We start from the raw sequence: 23,870 nt of genomic DNA, 5'->3' as shown, positions 1-23,870 counted from the left end.
ATTACTGTCCCTACCCTGCCAGGGGTTTCCGCATTCATCAACCGGCCTCCCCTCTTCCAAAACAAGCGCAAACGACAAACCGCGCAATGTGCGCGCGCGCGCTCACTCACTTCAAGCAAAGTTCCGGTCGTTCGGTCGCTTTATACTTTGTGTTTATGTTGTTCTGTGTGCTGGCAAAGATACGAATGCATTCGAAAGGACGCAGCACAACAGCAACAACAAAACCACACCAAATCAAACAAAAAGGAAGAACGAAGCAATGGAACGCACAACAAAACATCAACCTCAAACTGTTATTTAGTATAGCCCACGTCACGGATTAATCTTTTCATCTCTCAATCCAAGCAAAGCCATGAACAGTGTGCGCTGACGGAGTGCAAGCGCACAAAGCCAACACGATCAAGAGACCGATCGGTCGTACAAAGCCGCTTGGGGTTAAAATCTCGCACCAGCCATTGCGTCTGCGCATGGGTTGGTTTTCTGTTTTGACACATTTTATTTCACGATCAAAAAAAAATTTGGTACACTTCCCGAGGACGCCACACGCTAACGAACCAGGCGGCATCGAAGCGGGTTGATTCCCGTTTGGTCAATAAAAATTCATCCGGCGCGGTATAATGCGCACTGTTACGGCCTGCTACCAGCTGAAACCGGGACCTGCCCTGCCATCGTGTTGAACTAATTTTCCTTCCAAACTGAACGCCAGCACGCCAGCATTGTTCATTGTTCCGGGGCCTACAATCTCGTCGGCGGCCTGCAATGCTGTTTGGCGATGGGAAACGAAAGCATTGCTCACGAATACACACGTACCTACCATTAGCTAAACGAACTTGACGGCCTACTGCCTAGCCTGCCAGCAAGTACCGTTGGCACTGTTCCATAAGCAGATTAACATCAGCTGGAACATATGACGGTATCCCCGAAACGTACACCGAATGAAGGTCTAGGCCATCCTCCGTCTCAGCAACTCCTCGCAGTAACGGTGAGATCCCCTCTTACCTTAATAAGGTCGCAAGAGGAAATCCCCAAGGATCTCGATGGTTGGCTAAAAACCTGATGGAAAGTCTAATTACCCCCGGACAAATCCAGCTAGACCGGGTTTACCAAATCTGGACAACTATCATATCCATCCAGCTTCCGCCCCATGATCGGGTAATGCTTTCCCCTTCACTCAAGACATGGACGAGATAGAATTCACTCGCTCCTCGCAACGAGCTTTCTTTTTCAAGGCAATCAAGTTTTTCTAGTTCCAATAGCACATGGTTCGTCGTGCTTCGTGTATTCTTTCTGCTTCCTTCGCGCGTCACTTTTGGATTAGTGTCTCGAGGTGTACCGCACAGCAATGGACGCGAGATCACAGAATTCCGTCAGTTCGTGTTTTTTTTTTCATTCACTTCGATTGCACCTGAACTTCTTCATTCCTGTTCCCTTTTTGTGAATTTAGCACAATAAGCTTGTCCAGAGCCCTATTGCCCGAGCTACTTCTCAAGCTCTTCTATTCCTTTTTTGTTTATTAAGATGTGGCCCACGGGTATACAGTTAGTTGAAAAGAGGCTCAGTTTTGGTTCCGCCTCAGAAGACCACGACCAAGCGATTGGGAACCGTGTGTCGATTACTGACGTGCCCTAGTTAATTGTGCGATCACGGGTTGCGGTCCAAGCGGAAGTGTGCGTGACCAACATTTTCGTTAGGATTATATATTGCTCCAGAACAACGAACCGGAAGAAGCTTTCGTTTTAGGTGTTCTAATTTTGTAATGTAACAAACAAAAAACAACAAGTTCTGACAAGGAAAATTAGTCGTCCAATCATTGGGAGACTATGGTAAAAAAAAATTAATCAACTATCTATCAACGTTTCCCGGACATATTCTTCATGTTTCTTGTTCGTGTTTTTTTGTTGCCGGAACTAGTATGCAGAACACAACACAACACCGTGTTCTGTACAGCTTCATCAATCTCGAGTTGACGAACGCATCTAGGTCAAACCATGTTACAAATGTCGACATTTAATTAATGACATGTCATCCCGTACCTTACGGATAGCCCTCAGTATTCCGCAATCGCCCGAACCGTACGGGTACAACATTTGCCATATGCAAAAACTCGATTATACAAAAGTGTTCCCGTCGGAGCAAACAAAACACGCAAAACTAAAGCACACTCGTACGCAAATCAGACATGCCGTAGCTCGAGTGGAAGAAACACAGGGAAAGCGGTACTTTCGCCAGGTGGTGATAATACCGAGCCTCCGGGGGAGGTAGCATCGGTTCCGAAACGAGCGCGCACAAACAGCCCCATATACGGGTACTTCTAAATGCATCTCGCACAAGTGGTGAACCACCCCGCAACCGCATACTGATGTTTGTTTTCAGGGCGATAGAAAATGTCAAATGCAGAACTGCAAGAGCGCTTAAACTGCTGGTGAGAAATGTCGCCTACTACGGCCACGGTAGGGTTTGTGTGTATACTTCATTTTTTTCTGTAAACCCTATTTGGTGGAGCATAAACTCTGGGGAAAGATCCAAGTAGTTCTTTGGGAGTTTTGTTTTTTATTTTCTCCTACCAGTATCGCGGGAAGAATAAAATCAGGGTGAAAGACTTTAGCATAACGGATACACTACTACTTCAGTCGACGCAACAGCACCCATCATAGCCACCTGCGATGACTAGGTTACATTGAACACCGTCGAGGCAAGCAACCAAGTCCAGTACTTCAGTCGAGGTTGCTTGGGAAGTGGTTGGGAAAAGCACAGTTTTCAGCACAACACTTTCCTGCGTTCCTCGTGAACTAGATATCGCTCTGCAAGATTTTGCGACTTGGATAGCCTTCCACTGTACATTTCTCTTTTCTTCCACTATTTCTGCTTTTATTTCTAGTCAGTTTTTCGCAGCAACAAAAAAATCTTTTACTCGTAGGGTTTACATTTCGCAGACACACACTTCCACACGTACTGCTTATTTTCCCGATCTGCTATTTTCCCGTTGCTCTCGTTCTCATATTTACGTTTCGCCCTGTCGCTCCGTTCTCCTCTTTGGTGGTAGCAGTTAAAAAGTAAAACTCCTCACGAAATCGCTTCGTGAGTACCCGATTCTATTAGCTCACCATTATCATTCGCCCCACTAATCGCTCGATGGTGGTGCTTTCCCATAGCTAATTCAAATTTTCCGGCTACGAAAGTTGGATGCGATACGATCGTGGCTCACCCTGCCCAACATAAGCATATTTTGTTCGATCGCAAAAGATCACCGCCCGTCCTATCCAAAATCGAATGGGATGCTGATTTGTGGTGCATAAATTAAATTAACGATCAATCCACTTCGCCAATGGGGCTCTCTTGGACGATGAGTATCAATTTTATTGAATGTGATATGAATCGAGCACAGCGTAAAGGGTGTTTGTTGCCTCTTTTTTTGGCAAAGGAAACGATACACTTGTGCCAAAGGGGCAGTAGAGACTGTAAACGAGTTCAGCAAAACATTCCGAAATCTCTATAACAAGCCTTCAGGCCAGAGTGAGCTTATCGTTAACACTTCCGCCTTACAAACCTGGTCAACATGCGAAATTTTCAATGTCGACGAAACAAACCCCCCTCCAAAAACAGGCCGAGTCTTGGTGATGACATAAAAAAAACTAGGGCCATCGGTTTGTGGAAACAGGTAGGAAAAAGAATATATATTGTCCAGACATGTTTAACGTACGCTCGGAATGTCGGTCAATGGTCCACAATGGTTGACATCATCTGCACCGAAATTCTCATAACGGTCCCCTGAGCGAGGAGGGGCTATTTCGCGTGCATGATCTCACCATGTGATGTGTTCGGGTAGAAAAGTGTCAACAAATTAAACCTGTCCGCACAGGCCACTCACCACACATCATCGTTTCAATAAACTTGTTCCACCTGATCATCAGATAGACACGATCATTTCCCTGCATACAAGACAAACGAGCATGGCATGGGGACGGACGAAGCCATAAACATAAACGGTGGATACAATCCTCCAATTCTAGCATAAAATCATAAAAACTTAAAATGAAAGCTGGGCGGCGCTCTACATAATGCGTAATAAACGACCATGTGGCAGTATAGCGCAATAAAGTTGAGCTCTTGCCTTTGTTCCTGGCGTCGGTTTATTGCTGCACATTGCTGGTAGAAAGTATGAGGAATTTCGAAAGGACTACAGTAGTACTAATGCTACGACACTCGGGAATGAGTTATATAATGAGTTAACGGAAAGATGGTCGCCAGAAAAAAGTAATATCTGCAATTACTGACGTCATACATTGCTGAGGTATCTTGCAAAACGAAGAATATTGAGGAAAATGCTTATTTCCTTGCAATTGTAATGGATCGCCTATAAATAGCCTATTATTTAGCATCCTGTACTAGTATTGTTCCGCAAGACATCACACAAATCTGCGCAGTTAGCCAGTGACTAAACAGTTTTGCACCATCATTAAACATACCAGTTCATCAAGAAAATTACCATGCTTAAAGTTCTTGAGGTTTCCTTAGAATTAGTCTAAAGTACCCAATAAGAATTCACCTCTAGTCATGTGGAATTATTAAACGCATCATCCAGAAGGGAACAATCATCATCACCCAAGAAGATCAATCCAGTAAAAGAAGAGACTAATAGCTTTTTTTCGTTCTTACTTAATCTTGCCCTTTCCGATTTCTTCCATTTGCAGATTGTTCCGTAACAAACTAGGCATCCAAATACACCCAAAAAGGCAAAGAGATGAAGTGGCGTCCCGCAAACTTACTGCTATTTTCCGTCTGCTTCCTAGCGGTGGCCCAACAGGTCGTACAGGCCCGTGTCGCCTTCGAGAAGCTAACCGACTATGACTTCCAGGGCACTACGTACTACAGTGTCAAGAACCTGTCGCTGTATGAATGTCAAGGTTGGTGCCGGGAAGAACCCGACTGTCAAGCAGCAGCATTCAGGTAAGCATGGCTTCTAATCACTACAAGCGAATGTAGACAAAACCTTTTGCTAACTCTACATTGGGTTGTGCTTCGTATAGCTTCGTTGTGAATCCGCTGACACCTGCCCAGGAGACACTCTGTCAGCTTCAGAACGTGACGGCTGCAAACAACCCGGCCAGTACGCCACAGCGTTCCTCCAGCATGTACTACATGGTGAAGCTACAGCTTCGGTCCGAGAACGCATGCCAGCGTCCTTGGAATTTTGAGCGCGTCCCAAACAAGATCATTCGCGGGCTGGACAATGCGCTCATCTACACCAGCACGAAAGAAGCCTGTCTGTCGGCGTGCCTGAACGAGAAGCGTTTCATCTGTCGCTCGGTCGAGTATGATTACAACAACATGAAGTGTGTGCTGAGTGATTCTGATCGCCGATCCGTCGGTCAGTTCGTTCAGCTCGTGGATGCCCAGGGTGTCGACTATTTCGAGAACCTTTGCTTAAAACCTAGCCAGGCGTGTAAATTTAGCCGTCAGTTCCAGCTGCCACGTATTGGCGTGTCCGATGACAAAGTGTCCCAGTACGTTGGGCTCCACTACTACACCGACAAGGAACTACAGGTGACGTCCGATACGGCATGCAAGCTGGCCTGTGAAATCGAGAGCGAATTTCTATGCCGTTCGTTCCTTTACCTTGGCCAACCAACCGGTTCGCAGTATAACTGCAGACTGTACCATCTCGATCATAAGTCACTACCCGATGGACCCTCGACCTATCTGAATGGTGAACGACCCCTGATCGATGTCGGTGAACCGAGTGGCGATTACTTTGAGAACATTTGCGAAAGTAAGATGGCGCGTGTCCGGTCAAATAAGATTAGTTTTTAACAAAGTTTTTTTTTAACTTTTAATTGTTTCAGAACAATCGAACCAAGCTGAAAATACGCTCCCAGTTGTATTTGATACCGTAGAGGATCCGGCCGTCAACAACCTTACCCGAAATGATGCTAATTGCGATAAAACTGGAACTTGTTATGATGGTAAGGTTTCTGCAAATTCTCTCACTAATTTTAGATGTCACTTAATCCATAGCATTCTTAAAAATTGAGTCTAAATTTGTTTTAATGCTCTCGTTTCAGTGTCGGTTCACTGCAAGGACACACGTATTGCTGTGCAAGTACGCACCAACAAACCATTCAATGGACGTATTTACGCTTTGGGACGATCGGAAACCTGTAATATTGACGTTATCAATTCCGACACCTTCCGGTTGGATCTAACCATGGGTGGACAGGATTGTAATACACAGAGCGCGGTAGGAATGGTTCCAAAATTCTTACCATCTCTCTTAGTATATCTCTAATCCAATTTCATATTGCCCTACAGACCGGCATCTACAGTAACACCGTTGTTCTGCAGCACCACTCGGTCGTCATGACAAAGGCGGACAAAATCTACAAGGTCAAGTGTACGTACGATATGAGCTCGAAGAATATTTCCTTTGGCATGTTACCGATTCGTGATCCGGAGATGATCCACATCAACTCGTCGCCGGAAGCCCCACCGCCAAGGATTCGCATTCTGGATGCGCGTGCACGCGAGGTAGAAACTGTACGCATTGGAGACCGTCTGACGTTCCGCATCGAAATTCCGGAAGACAGTAAGCATCGGACGAGATTCGATAACCCATCACTTATGTGCTAACGATCATTTGCAATCTTTCCAATGTTTCGGTCCAGCTCCATACGGTATCTTTGCACGATCATGCGTTGCCATGGCAAAGGATTCAAAGAGTACCTTCCAGATCATCGACGACGATGGTTGTCCGGTCGATCCGAGCATCTTCCCCGCCTTCACCCAGGATGGCAATGCGCTGCAATCGATCTACGAAGCGTTCAGGTTCACCGAGAGCTACGGTGTGATCTTCCAGTGTAATGTGAAGTACTGTCTCGGACCGTGTGAACCGGCCGTTTGCGAGTGGGGACGCGATTCAGTTGAATCTTGGGGCAGAAAGCGTCGTTCCATTACTTCCAGGTAGGTATCGAACTTTCCATCTAACTTGTTGTGTAGCGGATGTAACGCTTATCGAGTACTGTTATCGGGTTTTTTTCCAGCAATGACACCGTTGAAGAGGAAGAGGATATGAACATCTCGCAGGAGATCTTGGTGTTAGACTTTGGTGATGAGAAGAATCGTGACTTCCTGCGTAGCGAAGCCAGCACAGACTTTGGAAGAGGTAAGAATATTGGAGGTTCCTCGAAATAGGAGGTGATGTTGTTTCGTTAAGGTAATATGCGTTCTACTTACCTGTCTTTCGTCTATGCAATCACAGATAAGACCGTCACCATCATTGAACCATGCCCAACGAAGACTTCCGTACTGGCACTCGCCGTCACTTGTGCACTGATGGTGTTGGTCTACCTATCGACCTTGTTCTGCTACTACATGAAGAAGTGGATGCAACCGCACAAAGTCATGGCATAGACTGGGAGCGCAGAAACCGTGGCCCTAATACCATAGGATCTAGGCTCGATGCCACTTCACCTTCGGTACAGGGAGACTGAGCCAAACTGAGCGTGGCAACGATGGTAAAGCAGCCAGTCGGGAAAAAGAAAACATGAACGAACGTAACACCAATCGTAGCTAGAATGGTACCGCGTTCGTGGCAACACTCTCCTTCCATCCCAACAATTACTAGTGACAAGCGTAGGAAAAAAAAGAAAAGTATACCTCCCCTAGGGGGAAGGTTTTGGTTTTACTATTTATTATGTATTTCCATTTTGTTTTTGAAATTCGGAAACACATCTCTAATACCGAGCAAAAGCAAAGTAGAACTCACTTTCTTCATGTTACGTATCCCACCCTAGCAGTTAGATTCATCGATAGTAAACTTCACAAAAAAAACACGCACACAGGCACACACAGGCACATTGGAATAGAAAGTTTGAAGTGATTGAACGGTAACTTTTCTTCGGGACAGCTAGTAACTTTAAGCTTAAGTAGTACCATTTGTACCACTTCTTACACCACACACTTACACGATCCCCAGTACCGGAATAATGGCGGCGTTTGTGTAGTAACAGCAAAGCAGCGCCTACTCCTCCACATAGAAACCATCATCAACTCATCATTGCTCATCACAACCCCACATTATAACCATCGTAGTATCCAGGCTCTAGCCCGAGATTATTGGGTCGGAACAATACAACGCAACACAGCATACTAGGATAATTCGTAACTAGGGAAAGGATGTCGAGGTAGATAATAGCAGTAGTAATTGCGGTATCAATGCGCATAGTAGCGCCAACTGGCGACACTCTCTTTATACACACAACCTATTCACACTTTCTATTGAGTTTCCGATTTGACGATTTGAGCGGACATCCCGGGGAGTAGACGGAGGTGGGTTTGTAAGAACCACACCACCAAGGTTTCGGGGGCCAGAAGGTAGAAGGGGAATTAGTAATTGTTTGTTTTTTTTTTTACTTTTGCTCCCGTATGCCACGGCATCGTTACATGCAAGCATACGGGCGCGTTTCGTACTGCAAAAGATCTACCAGAGCCAGCCTCGGATCGAACAAATCGTTAACTTTAAATAGAGATTGGAAACAATTATTTATTGAAAAACACACAAGACGCATCATACGAAACATTCCCACTTCCCATTACACTAACATTATTAAAGTTATTTATTTTGCGTAGAAAAGAAAAACGGACGAAAGTATCGTTTAAAGGGTTTGTTTGGATAGCACGAGAAAAGGATTACGAATTGCTGGAGGGAGAGCTGGTGTGAGCGTACAGTGAGAAAGAGAGAGAGAGAGAGAGAGTGAATATGGGGTGATAGAAATGGAGCGCGGGACGCGTGTAAAGCGGGGAGGTAAAGCAAAGTAGTAATTTATTTTATAATTATAATCCATTATCACACATTCCCATCTCGAACGGTTTTGTTTTAACATCACTATCCTTTCCATAACGTCCATACACACAGTGTCCGGGTTGTTTTACAGTGCAGTTTCGTGTAGCCACACAGTAGCCGGCCGCGCACAATTCTATAAATAATTACCCCCGAAAATTACGCCAACCACAAAACCACTTTGATTTAGTTTCCACTAGTTTCCTACACATAGCGCGTATACCTTTGAACTATTTAACGAGCAAACACAGTATCACAAAACCGACACGCAGAAACGTTTTCGTCGATGAATGCTTATTTTATGTGTAAATAATTTTATCGAACGACAGTCCATGCAGATGCTGTATGATTGGAATAATAAAAGTAAATAAAAACAGAGTAAATTGATTTGCTGAATCTTTGTTATAAAAAAAAAGCACCGAAACTAAATAGTTGTAGCGATCAGAGGATCAGGTATTGAGAAAGAATGCAAACAAAAGAACCAAGTTAGCAACAATTTTAAAACGCATTAGCCTGGGGTTTGACGCACTGCAATGGTAGAAACATTGTTTGACATATGGCTTAATTCTTTTATCATTTTCCTCTACATTAACTCGTCAAAGGCGTCGTGTATCGACAGCATAGCCAGTTTAAAATTAAATGATCCAATGAGCGCCTTTGGCAGCTCCAAAATTTGTATAGAAAATTGTCATTATTTAGTATTTTCTTCAGAGTACTGAGCCTGTCGCGAAAGACACCCATGTTAGCATAGCATTCTCTTATAGACTCTATCTACATCATCTATCTGCACATTGAAATGATAATACAATATCGTTTGATGTTATCATCAGTAAGTATATCAATCGGTAATTTAATGTTTGAATTAAAATAAAATACTAAAAGAGCTTTATTTCTTTCTTTGTTTATACCAACGCAGCAACACTGAAAAAGATAGTAACGAGTGCAGTATTGCATTGCTGGTTCATTGATTTATTCTTTACAATTTTTAAAGATGCCTTTGTATCTACCACACTAAATATGTTAATAGCTCTCTGTTTGCATTTCCCACTTCACTTCTTCTATTTTGCATTTCCCTCTAGTTTTCTTCTACTATTGTTCTCTGTCTCTCACTCCCTCTATATCTATCTATCGATTTGTGTCCTTGTCCTTTCGCATCAAACAATACACGCATCACTTGCTATGGCATAATTAATTGGCAAGCAAGACAAACAAATTCATTAAACGTACCGTTATGAAACTACTTAAAGGAACTACGTACGATCGATACTGTGAAATCTAGTAAAGGTATTTACTACAAACTGTAAAGCATTTGCCAAAAAAAGTATAGTATCTCACTAAATAAGAATCGCACGATTCCATGACTTTGGTATCATAGCGCTAAAGACAAATATGATTCACATAGGACTATTCATTATCTATTTTCATGTGTGTGTTTATTGTTTTTATTTTGCTAACCTGAATAAAACGACCACGAAATGTGATTAAAAATAAACAATTAAAAAAAATCATATTGTTCTAAGGATAAATTACTCGCCTGGTGTAAAGTGATGGTATGAGTTGTACAGTGATTAGATGAATTCCTTGGTTTTGATTTTAGCGACAAACAAACAATTTTGTTTCGTTTATATCGTCTCATCCGTGAAAAAGCAGCCAAATATTTCTTAATTTAAAACATAGTAAATGTAAGGTCTCACAGTCTCCTAAAACCGAATGGCAACCGTTCCAATATAAAGCTTTACGTACGCACGCATCCATCCCTGTTTTCTACGTATGCTTCTTGTCGGCTTATATCTCAGAAGAAAAATCGGTGGCAACTAAATATGGCAAATATACTTTTTTTGTTAATACCTAACATAATCTGCTTATCGTCTCCTTTGTAGTCTAAACGGAAACATTAACCTAAATACTATGCTAGTAAAGAAAGTCTTAAGCTAATTTCACACGAACATCGACACATGCATGTACGTACATGGCTTTTTCATAATTTTACCGAACTAATCGTCGAACGGGATCGATTATTTGTGCATTGTTGTTGCTGTGACAGCCAGCCGTTAGTCATTAAACGAGTAACTAAAACACTGATTCTTCCTTGCCCACTGTGCGACTGTATCCACACTTATTGCAGTTCCTTTTTCTACAGAACATGGCAACATCGATAATAAGGGTAATCGAAAACATCCCAAAAAAAGATTATTCCACAAAACAAAAAATAAACACGGGAAGTAATTAGAGTACGCATTTTTTCTACTCATTTCTTGCATCTTTGTTTGTGATATGGCGATGCACGATTAATTATGCTGCAAAGATGCTCTCAACGCTACCTCCCATCACTCGTGTTTTTTGTTAGAATTTCAATTCACACTTATCTTTTCTAAATCATGCTGTAGAAATCACTTCTCCCTTCGTATTTTTTGTGTGTGTGTACATATACATATACAAAGTATATGTGCAAACCTACTTTCACACTTTTGTACATGTGTGTACGCTTCCCTATGGAAGAAAAACAAACGATCCCTTACTTTGACTATCAAATCACCTACTGTCCATATTAAATTCCAAATTAGCTAACGACGCATAGAAAAATAAATAAATATTACACCATCTTACTCTCATCTCGTTTGCTTTTATCCTTCTTCAGCTCGAACCACACAGTACCAAATATCAATTCATCGTCACTTTGGTAAAAGACGATCGCGATTTTTTCCATTGCCTGTTTTGTGCAATCTGCATTCAATGTCGTTCATTTACATCTATTTGTTTTACTCCACCTGCCGATACCGACATTTGGCCGTATTACACCGACACACCAGCGAGCCTCGCTTTACCATCCAAAACTTTTCACCATAATCGAAGCTGAAATCATAAACACAATGATTAAGGCGTTGTATTTAGATGCATTTTAACGAAATCGAGAGATTAAATATAATACGTTACCATATTTCTTCCTGAGCTTCAATGTCGCGACAGGCAAACAGTGCTACCCTTGGGTGACGCTGATCCTTATGGTCGTAGTATACGGACACTGGCGAAACGTTCGGTTGACAGGAATGGTTAAAGAATCGGCTCACATTCCCATACGCGCTGGCATCGATGCAAAACTGTATTGAAAGATAATGTAACATTTTAAGCAAACTTTCCTTTTTTTACAGGCTTGTTGGGTTCTACTTACGCCATTGCCCAGATCAAATAGGTAACTATCGTCTAGCCGATGATTGGCGGCTTCATCCGACAGTATCTCCCCGACATACTCAACCAAAAAGCTACCCTTCGGTATAGGCAACATCGTACGTACACCCCAAGCCTTTCCAGGGATGTAGCACAGCTGGAGCGGTATATGGAGACCATGCTGCACAACCCGATTCCGACACAACCGCCGATTGCAATCGCACAGATCACCACACTCGATAACGGTCGGTGGATCGAGGTAGTTGAAATCGTTCATCAACCTTCCATCATTGGTATACCAGGTACGTTCCGAACAGAGGCACTCCGATTGAGTCGATGTACAGCTACATCAATACAGCAACATCGACAAAAAAATATAGGAAATTGTTAATTCTCAGTTCTAATACAAAACAAAAGAGCGAAATATATTGTCCTTTCACCAATGTAACAAATCATCTTACCTATCCACACAAGAGCAAACGGGCATGCTGCGTGCATTAGGGTCAATTGTGATGAGAGAATCGATCTGCACATTGCTACGTATGTACTTAAATTTCGGTACCGAAAGCTGACGATCGTTGTTACCTCTGGTATAGTACACGACCTGTATCGGATGGCGTTCCCTACCCTTCGATATATCACTGCATTTTGACGGAAGAGATAAAAAAGAGAAAAGAATTAATTATACCATTCTCTAAAAACATCAATAACGTTTAAAATACTTCATACCTGCATAGTATGTGCGTTTCTTTCAGGTTGTTTGATAGATTGCGCATTTTTACGTTCGCTGCTATAATGTTTGCACATTCACTGTTTGGATTCTCGATCGTGTCCTGCGGGAGTTTATTGGAAGTGTTGCGAATATTCAAGGAAGCACCCATGGCTAGCAGTACCACACAAATTTCAGCATGACCCTGGCGGCAAGCGATATGTCTGTGGATGTTAAATAAATTTAACAATTAGTTAATTTTGTTAAGCCATAAAATAGCAAAACCTTACTCGTAAAAAGAAATAAAGAAAAACATTTGCTTTACTTTTTTTTATACATGCCATATTATATAGAGGCAAATCAAGGAACATAGGAAGAAAAAACGAAAGATGAAAGTCTCTAAAACCATGCTGCAAAACAAGCGACGAAACTTTTAATTTTAATTTTGGTAGATATGAAAAAATAAATCACGCAAAATGTGCAACTTTGTAATTATTAATTACTATTAATGAAATGTCCTAATTGAAAATAGTGTGCAATTATTAGAACTTTAATCAAAAATTCGTTCAGCTTCAGTCTTAAAGAGTCTTGAGGGGCACCTTGCCACCTTGTGTAATGTATGGTGCCAAATTTTTAAAGACATATGTTTTCCGAAAGATAAAAATAATTCTACTCATTGATTGCTCTCACTTACAGTGGTGTCTCTCCGTTGTTATTTTGCAGGTTCGGATTACAGTCCTTGGTCATCAGCAGGTACAGCGTATCGGAGCAACCGGACAGTGCCGCCCAATGCAGTGATGTGTTGTTCAATCGATCGCACACATTCACATCCGCTCCGATCGAGATCAGCTGCTCAACCGTCTGCTTGTGACGGTTCTCAGCTGCCCAGGCAAGAGCAGTCCAGCGCCCATTATCGACCGCATTCACGAATGCCATCAGGTCGCGTGCGGTCAACCGTTGCCGTGCACACTCCAGTATCGTACGTACAGCTTCGTGCTGTCCAAGTTTCGCAGCCAAATGCAACACGGTCATACCGTACGGACCCTTGAGCGTTGCATCTGCACCACTGTCCAACAGCAGCTTCACGATATCGCACTTCGAACCAATGACCGCACACATTACTGCGGTACGCAGTGCCCGATCGACAATGTTAAGATAATCCACCGAACGGGCACGGCACATGATTAGGTAGACCATTGCAAGCGTACCGTAATTACACACGACATGCAAACAGGTACCATGATGAAACTCTCGAAACCGTGTCTCGATATCGAATCCGGAAGCTATTCGAGGTAGAAATAAAGGAAAAAGATGACAAGGCAATCGAAAATATAGAATTAATATGAACTCCTGCTCGGAGTATGTGATCCGGTACACTTACTGATGATTTCCGAAACGAGTGCATCATCCTTCTTCGTGCAGACAGCATGCGAGAAATCTTTCGCAGTGAAACGATTCTTCGTACCACCCGTACCGGCGTCTTTGGCAGAACTTATCCTACCAGCACTACTGGTCGTTGCGTGAGCACTATTAACACCACTGCCATTTGTAGCACCGTGATCTACCGATAACATGTTCTTTAGGCTTCTCGGTACCAGCGATTTGACGGTCGTACGGAAACTCTCACTAACATTGGTTGATCCACTGACACCATTAGCTTTGGTGCCACCCGTTTTCGAAACCGTCATTTTGGCAGGTTTGCTACAGTTGAAGAGAAAATGTTTCAGTTTATTAAACAATCTTAAATAGTTAACTCAAGGCAATCTCTACCAGGTACACTTACACTATACTCTTTCGGGATGGCAATAGCACGGGAGGAGATGTTAGTTGAATGTTCACCTCGATTTCTCTGTTTGGACATTCTTGGTTGCAGTGAGGGCACTTTAGCACCAGCGTCGGAGCTACATAATCCTCCGGACGGGCCGGATTGTACGGCGTGTTGAGCATGTACTTATCGGCACAATCCGGATGGAAAATATGTGCATTTTTGCACATTGCAAAGTTACCCTGTGAAGAAGAACAAACAAATTTTGTTAGGAAATCAAGTAAATTATGGGAAGTATAATTGAATTCGATAAAATAATTTAATTTTCAGTAAAAAAAACCGATATCCATAAACGGGTTTTGCATAAAACTTAGTCATATTTTCGACCATGGAATGTTTCTGCTTTAAGACACATATTCGATCAACCTACTACGTGCTGATGGCAAAACGTAAAAGTCAATAATTAACCCTACTGATAACAATTCTCCATCACACTTTAATCCCCGTACTAGATTTAGCAAAATAAAAAGTTCCCCAAATATGAATTGTACAGCTTTCCCTAAGCAGAACGAACATTATCAATTCTACGATAAATATACACACTTTTCATATTTGCCATCCTCCATCATTTATACTGAACAAAAGCAATGAACTCGTAATCTTTCTACAACAGAAATCGTGAAAAAAAAACAAATGCGTTCTTGAGATTTCACTCCATACGCTAACAACGAACGGAGTTGACCGAACAGTAAGTTGACCGAATTCTAATAATAAACCTATGCGGAACTAACCCCCTTTTCTCGCTCTCGCAGCCAACTCAAATCGCTGTTGGCGGCAGAGTCCGAATTGATCCGATTGGTCAGAGTGTGTACTACAGCAATCACTCTCTGTTGCATATGGGTTATGAAATACAAATGAAAATTGTGCAGTTGATCATAACGTCATTCAATTCCTTCCTATTTCTTTTGCACGTGTTCCCACACGTCTAGTGGGTTTCCTGCAGTCTAATCGTTTGTTTGAAGGAAATAAAAAGCTATCAGAGCACTGGAGAACAACATGACCTCAAATATGTTGGATTAACTATTAAACGATTGGCTTAAAAAAATGTAAATGTTTAAATGAGCTAAATTGCATCCGCAACCATTTCTGGGTTCTGTTCACGTTAAACTAGAAAGTGTTCAGGTAGAGCTTGAATCTTTCCCAATTTCAGGCACTTTTGGAATTTGGTTCAATGATTTCTAAACTCACATACTGAAAGCTTTCAAATGTATGATTGTTTGTGTAGAAGAATGTATAAAGGATTCCAGATCTATCTCGACACATTCCAGTTCAACCCAAACAGAATCCAGATATTCTTCCAATACTTCTAATTAAATTCAAAAACCCTGAAAAGCACAAAGCTTCCGTTAGAAGAGGAGAAACAAAATGTTCATTCTATTATAGTTTTCACAGAAAATTTAATTCCATCAAATTTGGATGCATCACCTCACTTTCTCTACTAATCATGAACAATATGTTAGCGCAAAAATAAAAATCTTCAATTACCTGCGTACAAAACCTTCCACAGATGGCACAGCATCCATGGTCCTCCAACCGTTTCCGGTGCATGTTGCAAAGAAGCTGAAAGCTAACCATCGGACTCGGGCGCAACATGTTCGGCAGATCGTTCGACAGCTCGTTGCAGCAACCAATCTGCTGACCATCGATATCGTCTATCGCCGTGCAGAACCCATTGCCGACCGTTTTTTCCACGAAAATGTCCGACTTTTGACGGCAATGGCAGACTAGCGTTTCCGACGATGGTGAAGCGATCGGTGCCGTTCGGGATGACAGCAATCTGGAAGAATCTTGCACCGGTGGTGATCCTGTACTTCCCAGCACGATCTGCAAGCTCGGTGATGTCGTACCAGGAAGTATAGGCGGTGTGCTTGCGTGCTGTTGCAAGCGAGGTCGCTGTGGTACTGCCGTATCTTTGACGCGCCTTAATGGCCAGGCATTTGCTGCTGACCGGGATGAACCAGCCACTGATGTAGTATCGAACACCGGGCGTGTATCAGCCATACGTCCTGCGACCGTCGTGGGTATTAGAGTGACCTCACAGCCAAGTCGTTGCAATGAGCGTTGCAATTGTTCCGTTTCTTTATCTTTGAGCATCGCACTGACAGCGGGATTTGTGGTAGAATACGTGCTGGTGATAGTTTTTGACGAGGACGATCGTGCACCCAAGGTGGTCATTGCGGCAGGTAAAATCACAGCACTCGACGAGGGACGTACTCTTCCAGATCCATTCGCCGCAGCTGACTTTCCGCCGTTCGATTGCTTACCAACGTGACGCACGTGTGCATTAGTGCTAGGGATCGCACGGCCTGCATTCACATTCAATTTCGGCATACCCGACGCACCTTTCGGAAGCGTCACTAAGGGTATACGGCCAGCAGGAACTGTTACTTTACGGGTATGATTTTCCAACAGTGTTTCCGGTTTACGAAGTCGCAGTGTAACGCTCGGTTTACCGACCGTTCCAATTTTTTGCGATGGAACAAAGTCTGCTTCGCTTCCGCTCGACTCTGACTCACCACCGGACTGTTCCACGTCGAACTCATCGCCATCGGTACCGTTGCGTGATTGTTGGGCGCTACGGTGCCGCAGGCTCAATGAATTCATGAACTTTTCCTTCATCTTTACCATCCGTTTCTGCTGTCGACGATTGAGCTTACGATTTTCTTCCGGCGATCGATTGGTACCAAGACGCATCGAACGTACCTCCTGCAAGAATGTCTCCACGTTCGGACAAGAGGGAGCAGTTGGGGCGTTTGGTTTTGATATTCGCTTCGAAACGATGGTGCGTTCGGAAGGAGAAGGCCCTATAAGCTTCTTGTTGGGCTGCTGCTGGGTCAACGAAGTATCACTGGAAGTTCTTTTAGCAGCTGTCCCAGATGGGCCAGCCTTCGGAGGTGGTAAAGTAACTGAAACCACGGTTACATCCTCCGTACTGCTACCGATCGTGCTGCAACTTGCTACCGATGATTCGGTAACTTCTCGGGCCAGCTTCCGCTGTTTCTCCGGGCCGGGTTCCAAGTGGCGATCACGATCCGACGTCGAAAGATCGTCCTCATGCAGACCGATAGCGACTGATTGCTCCGATCCAAGGATGATCCGTCCATTGTTCTGCTGTTCGTAACCTTGTCGGAGTTCTTCATTGGCTAGGATCTTAGCGGACAGCTTGATCTGACGCGAGAGCCGACCCTGTGAATTAACCTTGTCACGACGTGCCAGAGCTGAGGCAAGGATACCGTCACTTCCGTCCCTCGACTGTCTAGCCGCACGTTTGTACGGATGGAGGAGGGGTTTTTCTGCGTTTGATGTTCCGGAACTGGAAGCAGTCGACGAAGCAACAGCTGTTGCTGTACTATCTTTGTCGGAGACGTTTAGATTTTTCCGTTTTCGTCCACGACGCTGCGGTTGTTGCTGTGGTGGCTGTTGGATCGTTTTTTCTTGCTGTGGTGCTTCTTGTATCTCTTTGCCACCGGTATCGGTTTCGTCCGGTTCCAAGGGAAACCCCGAGCGGCTAGTTCGTCCTTGCCCAGCTGCGCTTGGTTCGCCCTTTATCGATTCGTCGCGTGTCGACTTTTCCCTTGTGCGTGTGACTGGATCATTTGAAACTACCGACGATGCTGCCGATGGATCCTGACTCATTCGTTTTCTTCCCCGACGGCCAACGATCGATTTGTCCGCGTCAGTGTCCTGCCCATCGGCTGCTTCGTCTGGAGATGGTTTAACCGTTTCCGAAGCGCGACGTGTCATGACGGTTGATTGACTAACGGTGGAGTTTCCTTGCTGCTTACTGCGTAAGCTACGATCAGACTTAGCTGTTGCTTTCAGCTTTGTCTCACCACCAGGCGCTGCTCCAACGGAAGCTCGTTTTTTTGCCGCCACAGTCTCGTCCGATTCTTCCTCTTTTACAACGACCGTCGGCTCGATGACATTTTCCCCGTTCAATTTGCCATCAGTTGACGCTACGCTTGAATCCTTCTGGAAGCGCTGGGATCGTCTTTGCGAGTGTGCTATGCCGGCAATGCCTGCCGACGGTGATGTGTTGGCAACCGATCCAACCCCAACCGTACCTTTCTTACTTCGCGTCGTTCGTCCGGCACGTTGTTCTGCCTTTTCGGTACATACATCCGACGAAATGTTAGCGATCTCTTTGTCCGGAGAAGATTCATTTTCTACGGTTTTATTTTCCTCCATCATAGATTCAGTCTTTTCTTCAACTTTTTCGCTTGCCGGTGATCGAGGATCACCTTCCATCGCCAATGTGGAGGTTAAGGATGTTTTCAATGAATCGGAAAATTTCACCTCATCACAATCGTTGGATGAGCGATCGGTAATGTTGCGATCGCGATCCTCATCCTGACTTCCATCGGTAGTTTTCTTTGGGTGAAATTTTTCCTCAACATTATCAGTTAGATTGTTTGCAGTAATATCCTCTTCGACAAGGAGTTTCGGTTGTGATTCCGTTGCTTCTTTTACTTCCTCCTTCGACTCAACGCTGTCGTCTTTTTGTAGTACAACCGTCGTCGTGGTATGATCGCCATTTTCCGATGGTTCGATCTTGTCTGTCGTTTCCTCTTCGTCCTCTTCGTCTTCTTTTGATGTTTCTGCCAGCTCTACCACCTCGTCTGCTTCATCCGTGTTAATAATGAGTACATCGTCTTCATCATCTTCCAGCATTGGAACATCGTCCAGATCCGCTAGCACAGAATCATTCTCTACGTGATCATCTGCTGCGGCTTCTTCGGCGATTTTTTCTACACCATCAAACTCTTCAACATCCTCACCAACACAATCGGTGTCTTTTTGTTTATTACTCTGTAATGATGGTAGATCAATAGCTTCAACTACATCCGGACGTGTGCTACTCCCAGCTGCAATAGCATCTTCCAAAATATTAGTCATCGGTACATCCGGTTCATCCGTGTCACATTTACTCGGTAGCATTGCTAGTTGTTCATTGATTGTGTCCTTTTGCTCCACTAGGACAGTAGGACTCATGCTCGTGCTGCTACTATATGGCACTTCCAACGACAACTTCGTGTCAATCATGTCTTCTGTTTTACAATCTTCCACCACAGCATCTGTACCTTGATCAGTATGCAGGTTTTCCATCGTTGGACTAGATTTCTTTTCGTCCCTCAGTAGATCGTCACCGCTCCCGACCGCTTCTAGTCGATCTTCAACCTCAAGCGTACCTCCAAATTCCTCCGACTCTACCTCAACCAGCTGACTGAGCCCGAGCGCTTCCTGCAGCTCTTCGCCGCTAATATCCTTCGCTATCTCTATCTCAATGTCCTCCTCATCGGCAATGTCGGGGGTCAAATTTCCGTTATCTCCTAGCAGTGCCGTCGGAGATCTGCTTCCGTCGTCCGTGATACTGCTGCTATCGTTACAGTTCCCCCCAGATGGTGGGCGTCGCTGCTGTCTGTTGGAGGTGCTTCCGCTCGCAGTCCCACCCGCCACACTTTTACGTCCGTTGGCCAATCCACTTCGCGTGCCGCTTCCCGCGCTACCTGGTTGCTGCTGTGGCAGTCGGGTCCGGGATGCAAACTGATTGTTCTTGAGCGCGCGCCACTTGAGCGTTTCATCCATCGAGATCTCCTCCTTCTTGGGAATGGCCGTCTCCTGGTTGAAGGCGGACGACATTTGATTAAGCAGATCACCGATGTAATCCATCGTTCGCGTGTCCTATCGCGGTTTAGTTTTTCAATATACCTTCACTGTAGTGCAAGAGACCATGTGTATCACCAATAGGACTTTTCTATAGTACAGCTCCTGCTAACACCCAGTGTCTACCAACGATGCTAATATATCTGTTTCTGCTATGAACAGCATTACAACGTTCCATCCTATCCCTTCTTTGCGGGATCCCTTCACCAGTACACTAACACACACACACACACTTTTGCCTTCTAATCACCCTTCCTGTTTTCGCTTCTTATTTTTCACCCTTACGGATTCACTCGCCCTCAACGCGCGCTGTATTCACACACAGCTGGCTCACTTTATTCATCTCACCTACTAAGTGGACTCACATTCACGCTATTCACCTCATCTCACACACCACTTTTCAGCGCAGCGAGAAGACACAGAGCAATGAAAGAACCATGGTGGGAAGCAGAGACTACGATTTGCAGCAACAGCATAAACTTATTAAAACAATCTTTCACTCGTTTTTCCGAAGCTACGTATTTATTCGCTTCTTATTTTTGTCGTATTTCAACACTAGGCGTACTTTTGCAACAAACGCGATTACGGATCGATCGATCGAATTCCATCTTCAGCCCCATGGTAGGGCTCGTCTCCAGGTCGCTAAGTATTTGTCACACACCACTCGGATTAAAAATCATTATAACACGAAGAATTCCCTTACTAGCTTCGACAAAATTTTCACACACATCTGCTACTGCGATGCTGGAATATACTAGCAGAATGATGTTAAGCATACCATGGTATGGTTATAGTTGCTAGGGGGATCCAAATGATTTCTTATTACACTCTCACACTCGACGTTATTCCGTTGCCTCATGCACAAACAAACTGCTTTGCTGCAGAAATTACAGCATAGCAAAGAAACACTACGCGGCTGTTTATCGACACTATATAATGCTCACACACACGTACGTTTTACGGTGTGCCGAAATGCATCCTTCGTTTGTACAGCTTCACACTGAAAGGGAAATCAGCGGATGAAAAAAAACACAATAGCTATAAAATAAAAGAAAAACTTCATCCACTATTCGCTATTCACGCACGGGCTGCAAAATAGCGGATGACGATGTTGAACAACATCATCCCCCCTCGCTCTGCTGGTAGAAGAAGAACAAGTAAACCACTATAGCAACGATCCCCAACACAGAAGGAACACATAATACGCAAAGGGGGGAAAATAAAACCTTCAAGTGTCAAACTAATTCAAGTAACACTCGCTGCACACTACCAATTTTCTTCCTGCGAAGATCGCCCTACCGAACCCTGCTTCTCGCTGGTTCTTTTACGGGAAGCTGGGACAATCTTCCCGTACCCAAATTATAGGATATGCCTATCTTTTCTGCACCTTGTAACGGTGGACGAAACGCTTTTCAGCACCACAAAATAACACAGGCGTAATAAAATTCTTCTTCGATCGAGCAACTAACTATTTCACACACTACACACACTCTCCGGCTGGGTAAATGGCTCGTCGTCGCATCAAATAGCACACTCCTCGGCCATGCTGATAAACGCTGCTCCTCTCGCACACAACACCAACACATACGCACACAACAGTGAGCAGCAGCAGCAGCAGTAATGTCGCGTACAGTAGTGTGCCCCTGCTGAAGAATAGCGAGTGAGCAGAATGAAGGAAAAATACTTCCTCTACCCGTGTAAACGGGCTGCTTTGATCCGTTGGTTCTGCGTGCAGCAGTCCAATGTACGCAGAGCAAGCTTTGTGGGCACCGTTTCCTCTCGTCATCTCGTCACTCTCCTCACCAACGTTCGCGTTGTGGGCCATTAATACTTTCGATTTCATCACCTTTCATTTTCACCTTCTGGCAAACACCTGGATGGGGTCCTACTTTCCGGTGGAGAAAGATTTTGCACCACATACGCGTAATAGCCGAGACGGTGGGAAAACTGAATTCTATGCACTACACTTTGCTCCGGCTTGGAAGGGGGATCGAATTTCTTACCCAGCATAATAGATTACCACTTCTTATCGAAATCCAAGCAGCCCCCACATGCCTCGCCAGCAGCTTATTTTTTTATGGTACGTTCTCCCCACGTACACACGCACGTCAACGTTCACCAGGGCTGCTCTTCGCTATAATCACGCACGATCACCTTCTGCGGGATATCATCACCATCATCACTCACCGTCATCATTGTCGTCGGTGAATCTTGCTAACGCGCGCACACATACAGCAGAGCACACACATCACTGCAAAGACCGCAACAGCAGCAGCATATCATCAATGCCAATCTGCTCTCGCACACACGGTGTGTCGTGGTGTCTCGATAATATTATCATCACCGCACCTCTCGACGCAATAGTATGTTACAACCCCTAGAGCGTTTTCCCATTATGCAGAATATTGCTGCGTCTCGAAAAACGAAGAGCTAATGCGTTTGCTTACTACTTCGGCTGTTCGGTGTACTGTTGGTGTGCCACACTACCTTACTATTCGCGTCAGCATCAAATCGATTGATCTTCACCACACGTCCGACATTTTCTTCTGGCTGTACGACTCGCCAGCATGAACAATCATCCCCTACATCCGCACAGTACACATTTTTCGACAAACGGCCATACAAAACTACCTCGTCTTCTGGTAACCCAGCAAGGGGTGGGTACAGCTTTGGAGGTGCTGCTGTTTTTTCACTTCACCCAAAAAACACTGCACGATCCACCGATTGTCTATTGCGTCCAATACACATCAACACCAACCAGGACGGTAGACCAAAAGTTGGGACTGGCATTGGGTTTTCCTGTGCCCAACTCCTGATGTCCTCTCCTGTGCGCGTACCACAAAAAGTACCGGGATGAAGAGTGTGCAATGCTGGATTTTCTTCGCATACTCTCTTTGCAACTACACACACACACACTTGCGCGCGCTCCCTCACACACTATGGAAGTATGTGTGTGTGTGCGGAGCGTCGATAAGCACGTTGTTAAGGGCTGGCAGGAATGAAAGGAAGAGTGTGCAAAGAGTTCTCGCTCTCGCTCGGTCTGTTTCCCGACACACGCTCGCTCTCTTTGTTTTTGCAACACACACACACACTGTTACGTTGAAAATCACGTAGTTCTTTTCTGCATTTGCAAGACCAAGTTTTTTATGCTGAAGAAACAACTTGATCGAATGTGCATCTTGGCTTAAATTTACGCTTCACAGCTAGAAAAGGGGATCACAAAGCACATCGGGATGGTTAAAAAGGCAACATTTTTGGCCAGGTAACTGGTATGGGTCCCATTATGGTACAGTAGGTTTTACAATTGTTTATCTACTTTGTGGAAATATATTATCCATTCCAGTGATAAAATGTTGCTCATATAGCAATGCTTGTTGAAATTAGCTATCTACAAGATCATAATTGTTAAATAACTCTTAATATTAAAAATTTCATCATGCAGAAAGAGTTGTAAGAAATAAAAATGGAAACACAAAAAATAACTACAAGATGCCTGATTCCGGCAAACAAACCATACCCATTGAATGATCTTTTCTCTTAGAAAAGATAACAGCACACGCTCTCAAGAACTTGTCAACACTAGTGCATACACGTGCAACGTAAATGCAGCATAGCAAATAGTGGCATATAATTTATTTTATTACTTTTCCATTTTTCTGCCATTTATAATC

General features: G+C 44.1%; 3 protein-coding genes across 16 annotated transcripts in view; 2 read left to right on the top strand and 1 right to left on the bottom strand.

The window, feature by feature from the left end:
- The window catches only part of LOC125762384 (uncharacterized), a 28,550-nt gene extending 19,189 nt beyond the window's left edge, over positions 1–9,361 (top strand). The window contains exons 2-9 of the mRNA XM_049424411.1: positions 4,692–4,947; positions 5,028–5,770; positions 5,844–5,963; positions 6,063–6,238; positions 6,310–6,583; positions 6,663–6,957; positions 7,038–7,159; positions 7,256–9,361. Coding sequence (XP_049280368.1) covers positions 4,742–4,947; positions 5,028–5,770; positions 5,844–5,963; positions 6,063–6,238; positions 6,310–6,583; positions 6,663–6,957; positions 7,038–7,159; positions 7,256–7,407 — 2,088 coding nt within the window. The 5' untranslated portion in view covers positions 4,692–4,741 and the 3' untranslated portion in view covers positions 7,408–9,361. The remainder of the gene's footprint in view (positions 1–4,691; positions 4,948–5,027; positions 5,771–5,843; positions 5,964–6,062; positions 6,239–6,309; positions 6,584–6,662; positions 6,958–7,037; positions 7,160–7,255) is intronic.
- The window catches only part of LOC125762387 (neurogenic locus notch homolog protein 1-like), a 169,927-nt gene that overhangs the window by 74,984 nt on the left and 71,073 nt on the right, over positions 1–23,870 (top strand). The window lies entirely within an intron of this gene.
- On the bottom strand, positions 9,785–23,474 carry LOC125762376 (uncharacterized). Of its 14 annotated transcripts, XM_049424399.1 has the most exons (11): positions 22,831–23,474; positions 20,245–21,199; positions 16,021–20,154; positions 14,494–14,717; positions 14,092–14,411; positions 13,405–13,993; positions 12,731–12,934; positions 12,463–12,642; positions 12,006–12,345; positions 11,771–11,934; positions 9,785–11,689 (listed from the first exon to the last, which is right to left on the bottom strand). In XM_049424399.1, the coding sequence occupies exons 2-11, from the start codon at positions 20,266–20,268 to the stop codon at positions 11,596–11,598; spliced, it is 6,273 nt and encodes a 2,090-aa protein (XP_049280356.1). In that variant the 5' UTR covers positions 20,269–21,199; positions 22,831–23,474; the 3' UTR covers positions 9,785–11,595. The 14 variants fall into 14 exon arrangements, with proteins under 14 accessions (XP_049280356.1, XP_049280343.1, XP_049280341.1 ...); XM_049424386.1 differs by having other exon boundaries at positions 16,021–21,199; positions 22,687–23,474; XM_049424384.1 differs by having other exon boundaries at positions 16,021–21,199.

This window comes from Anopheles funestus, chromosome 2RL, assembly GCF_943734845.2.
Source record: "Anopheles funestus chromosome 2RL, idAnoFuneDA-416_04, whole genome shotgun sequence".
NCBI lineage: Eukaryota > Metazoa > Arthropoda > Insecta > Diptera > Culicidae > Anopheles > Anopheles funestus.
This window is presented reverse-complemented; position numbering and strand designations above follow the sequence as displayed.

What these genes read in the sequence shown, in the direction of transcription:
- LOC125762376 (XM_049424386.1), bottom strand. Translation starts at nt 20,205, where the DNA reads ATGGATTACATCGGTGATCTGCTTAATCAAATGTCGTCCGCCTTCAAC. An exon ending in GTTTGCTCTTGTGTGGATAG is followed by an intron (nt 12,346 to 12,462) that starts GTAAGATGATTT and finishes GTATTGATGTAG; the next exon opens with CTGTACATCGACTCAATCGG. An exon ending in GAAGCTCAGGAAGAAATATG is followed by an intron (nt 11,690 to 11,770) that starts GTAACGTATTAT and finishes TTATGATTTCAG; the next exon opens with CTTCGATTATGGTGAAAAGT.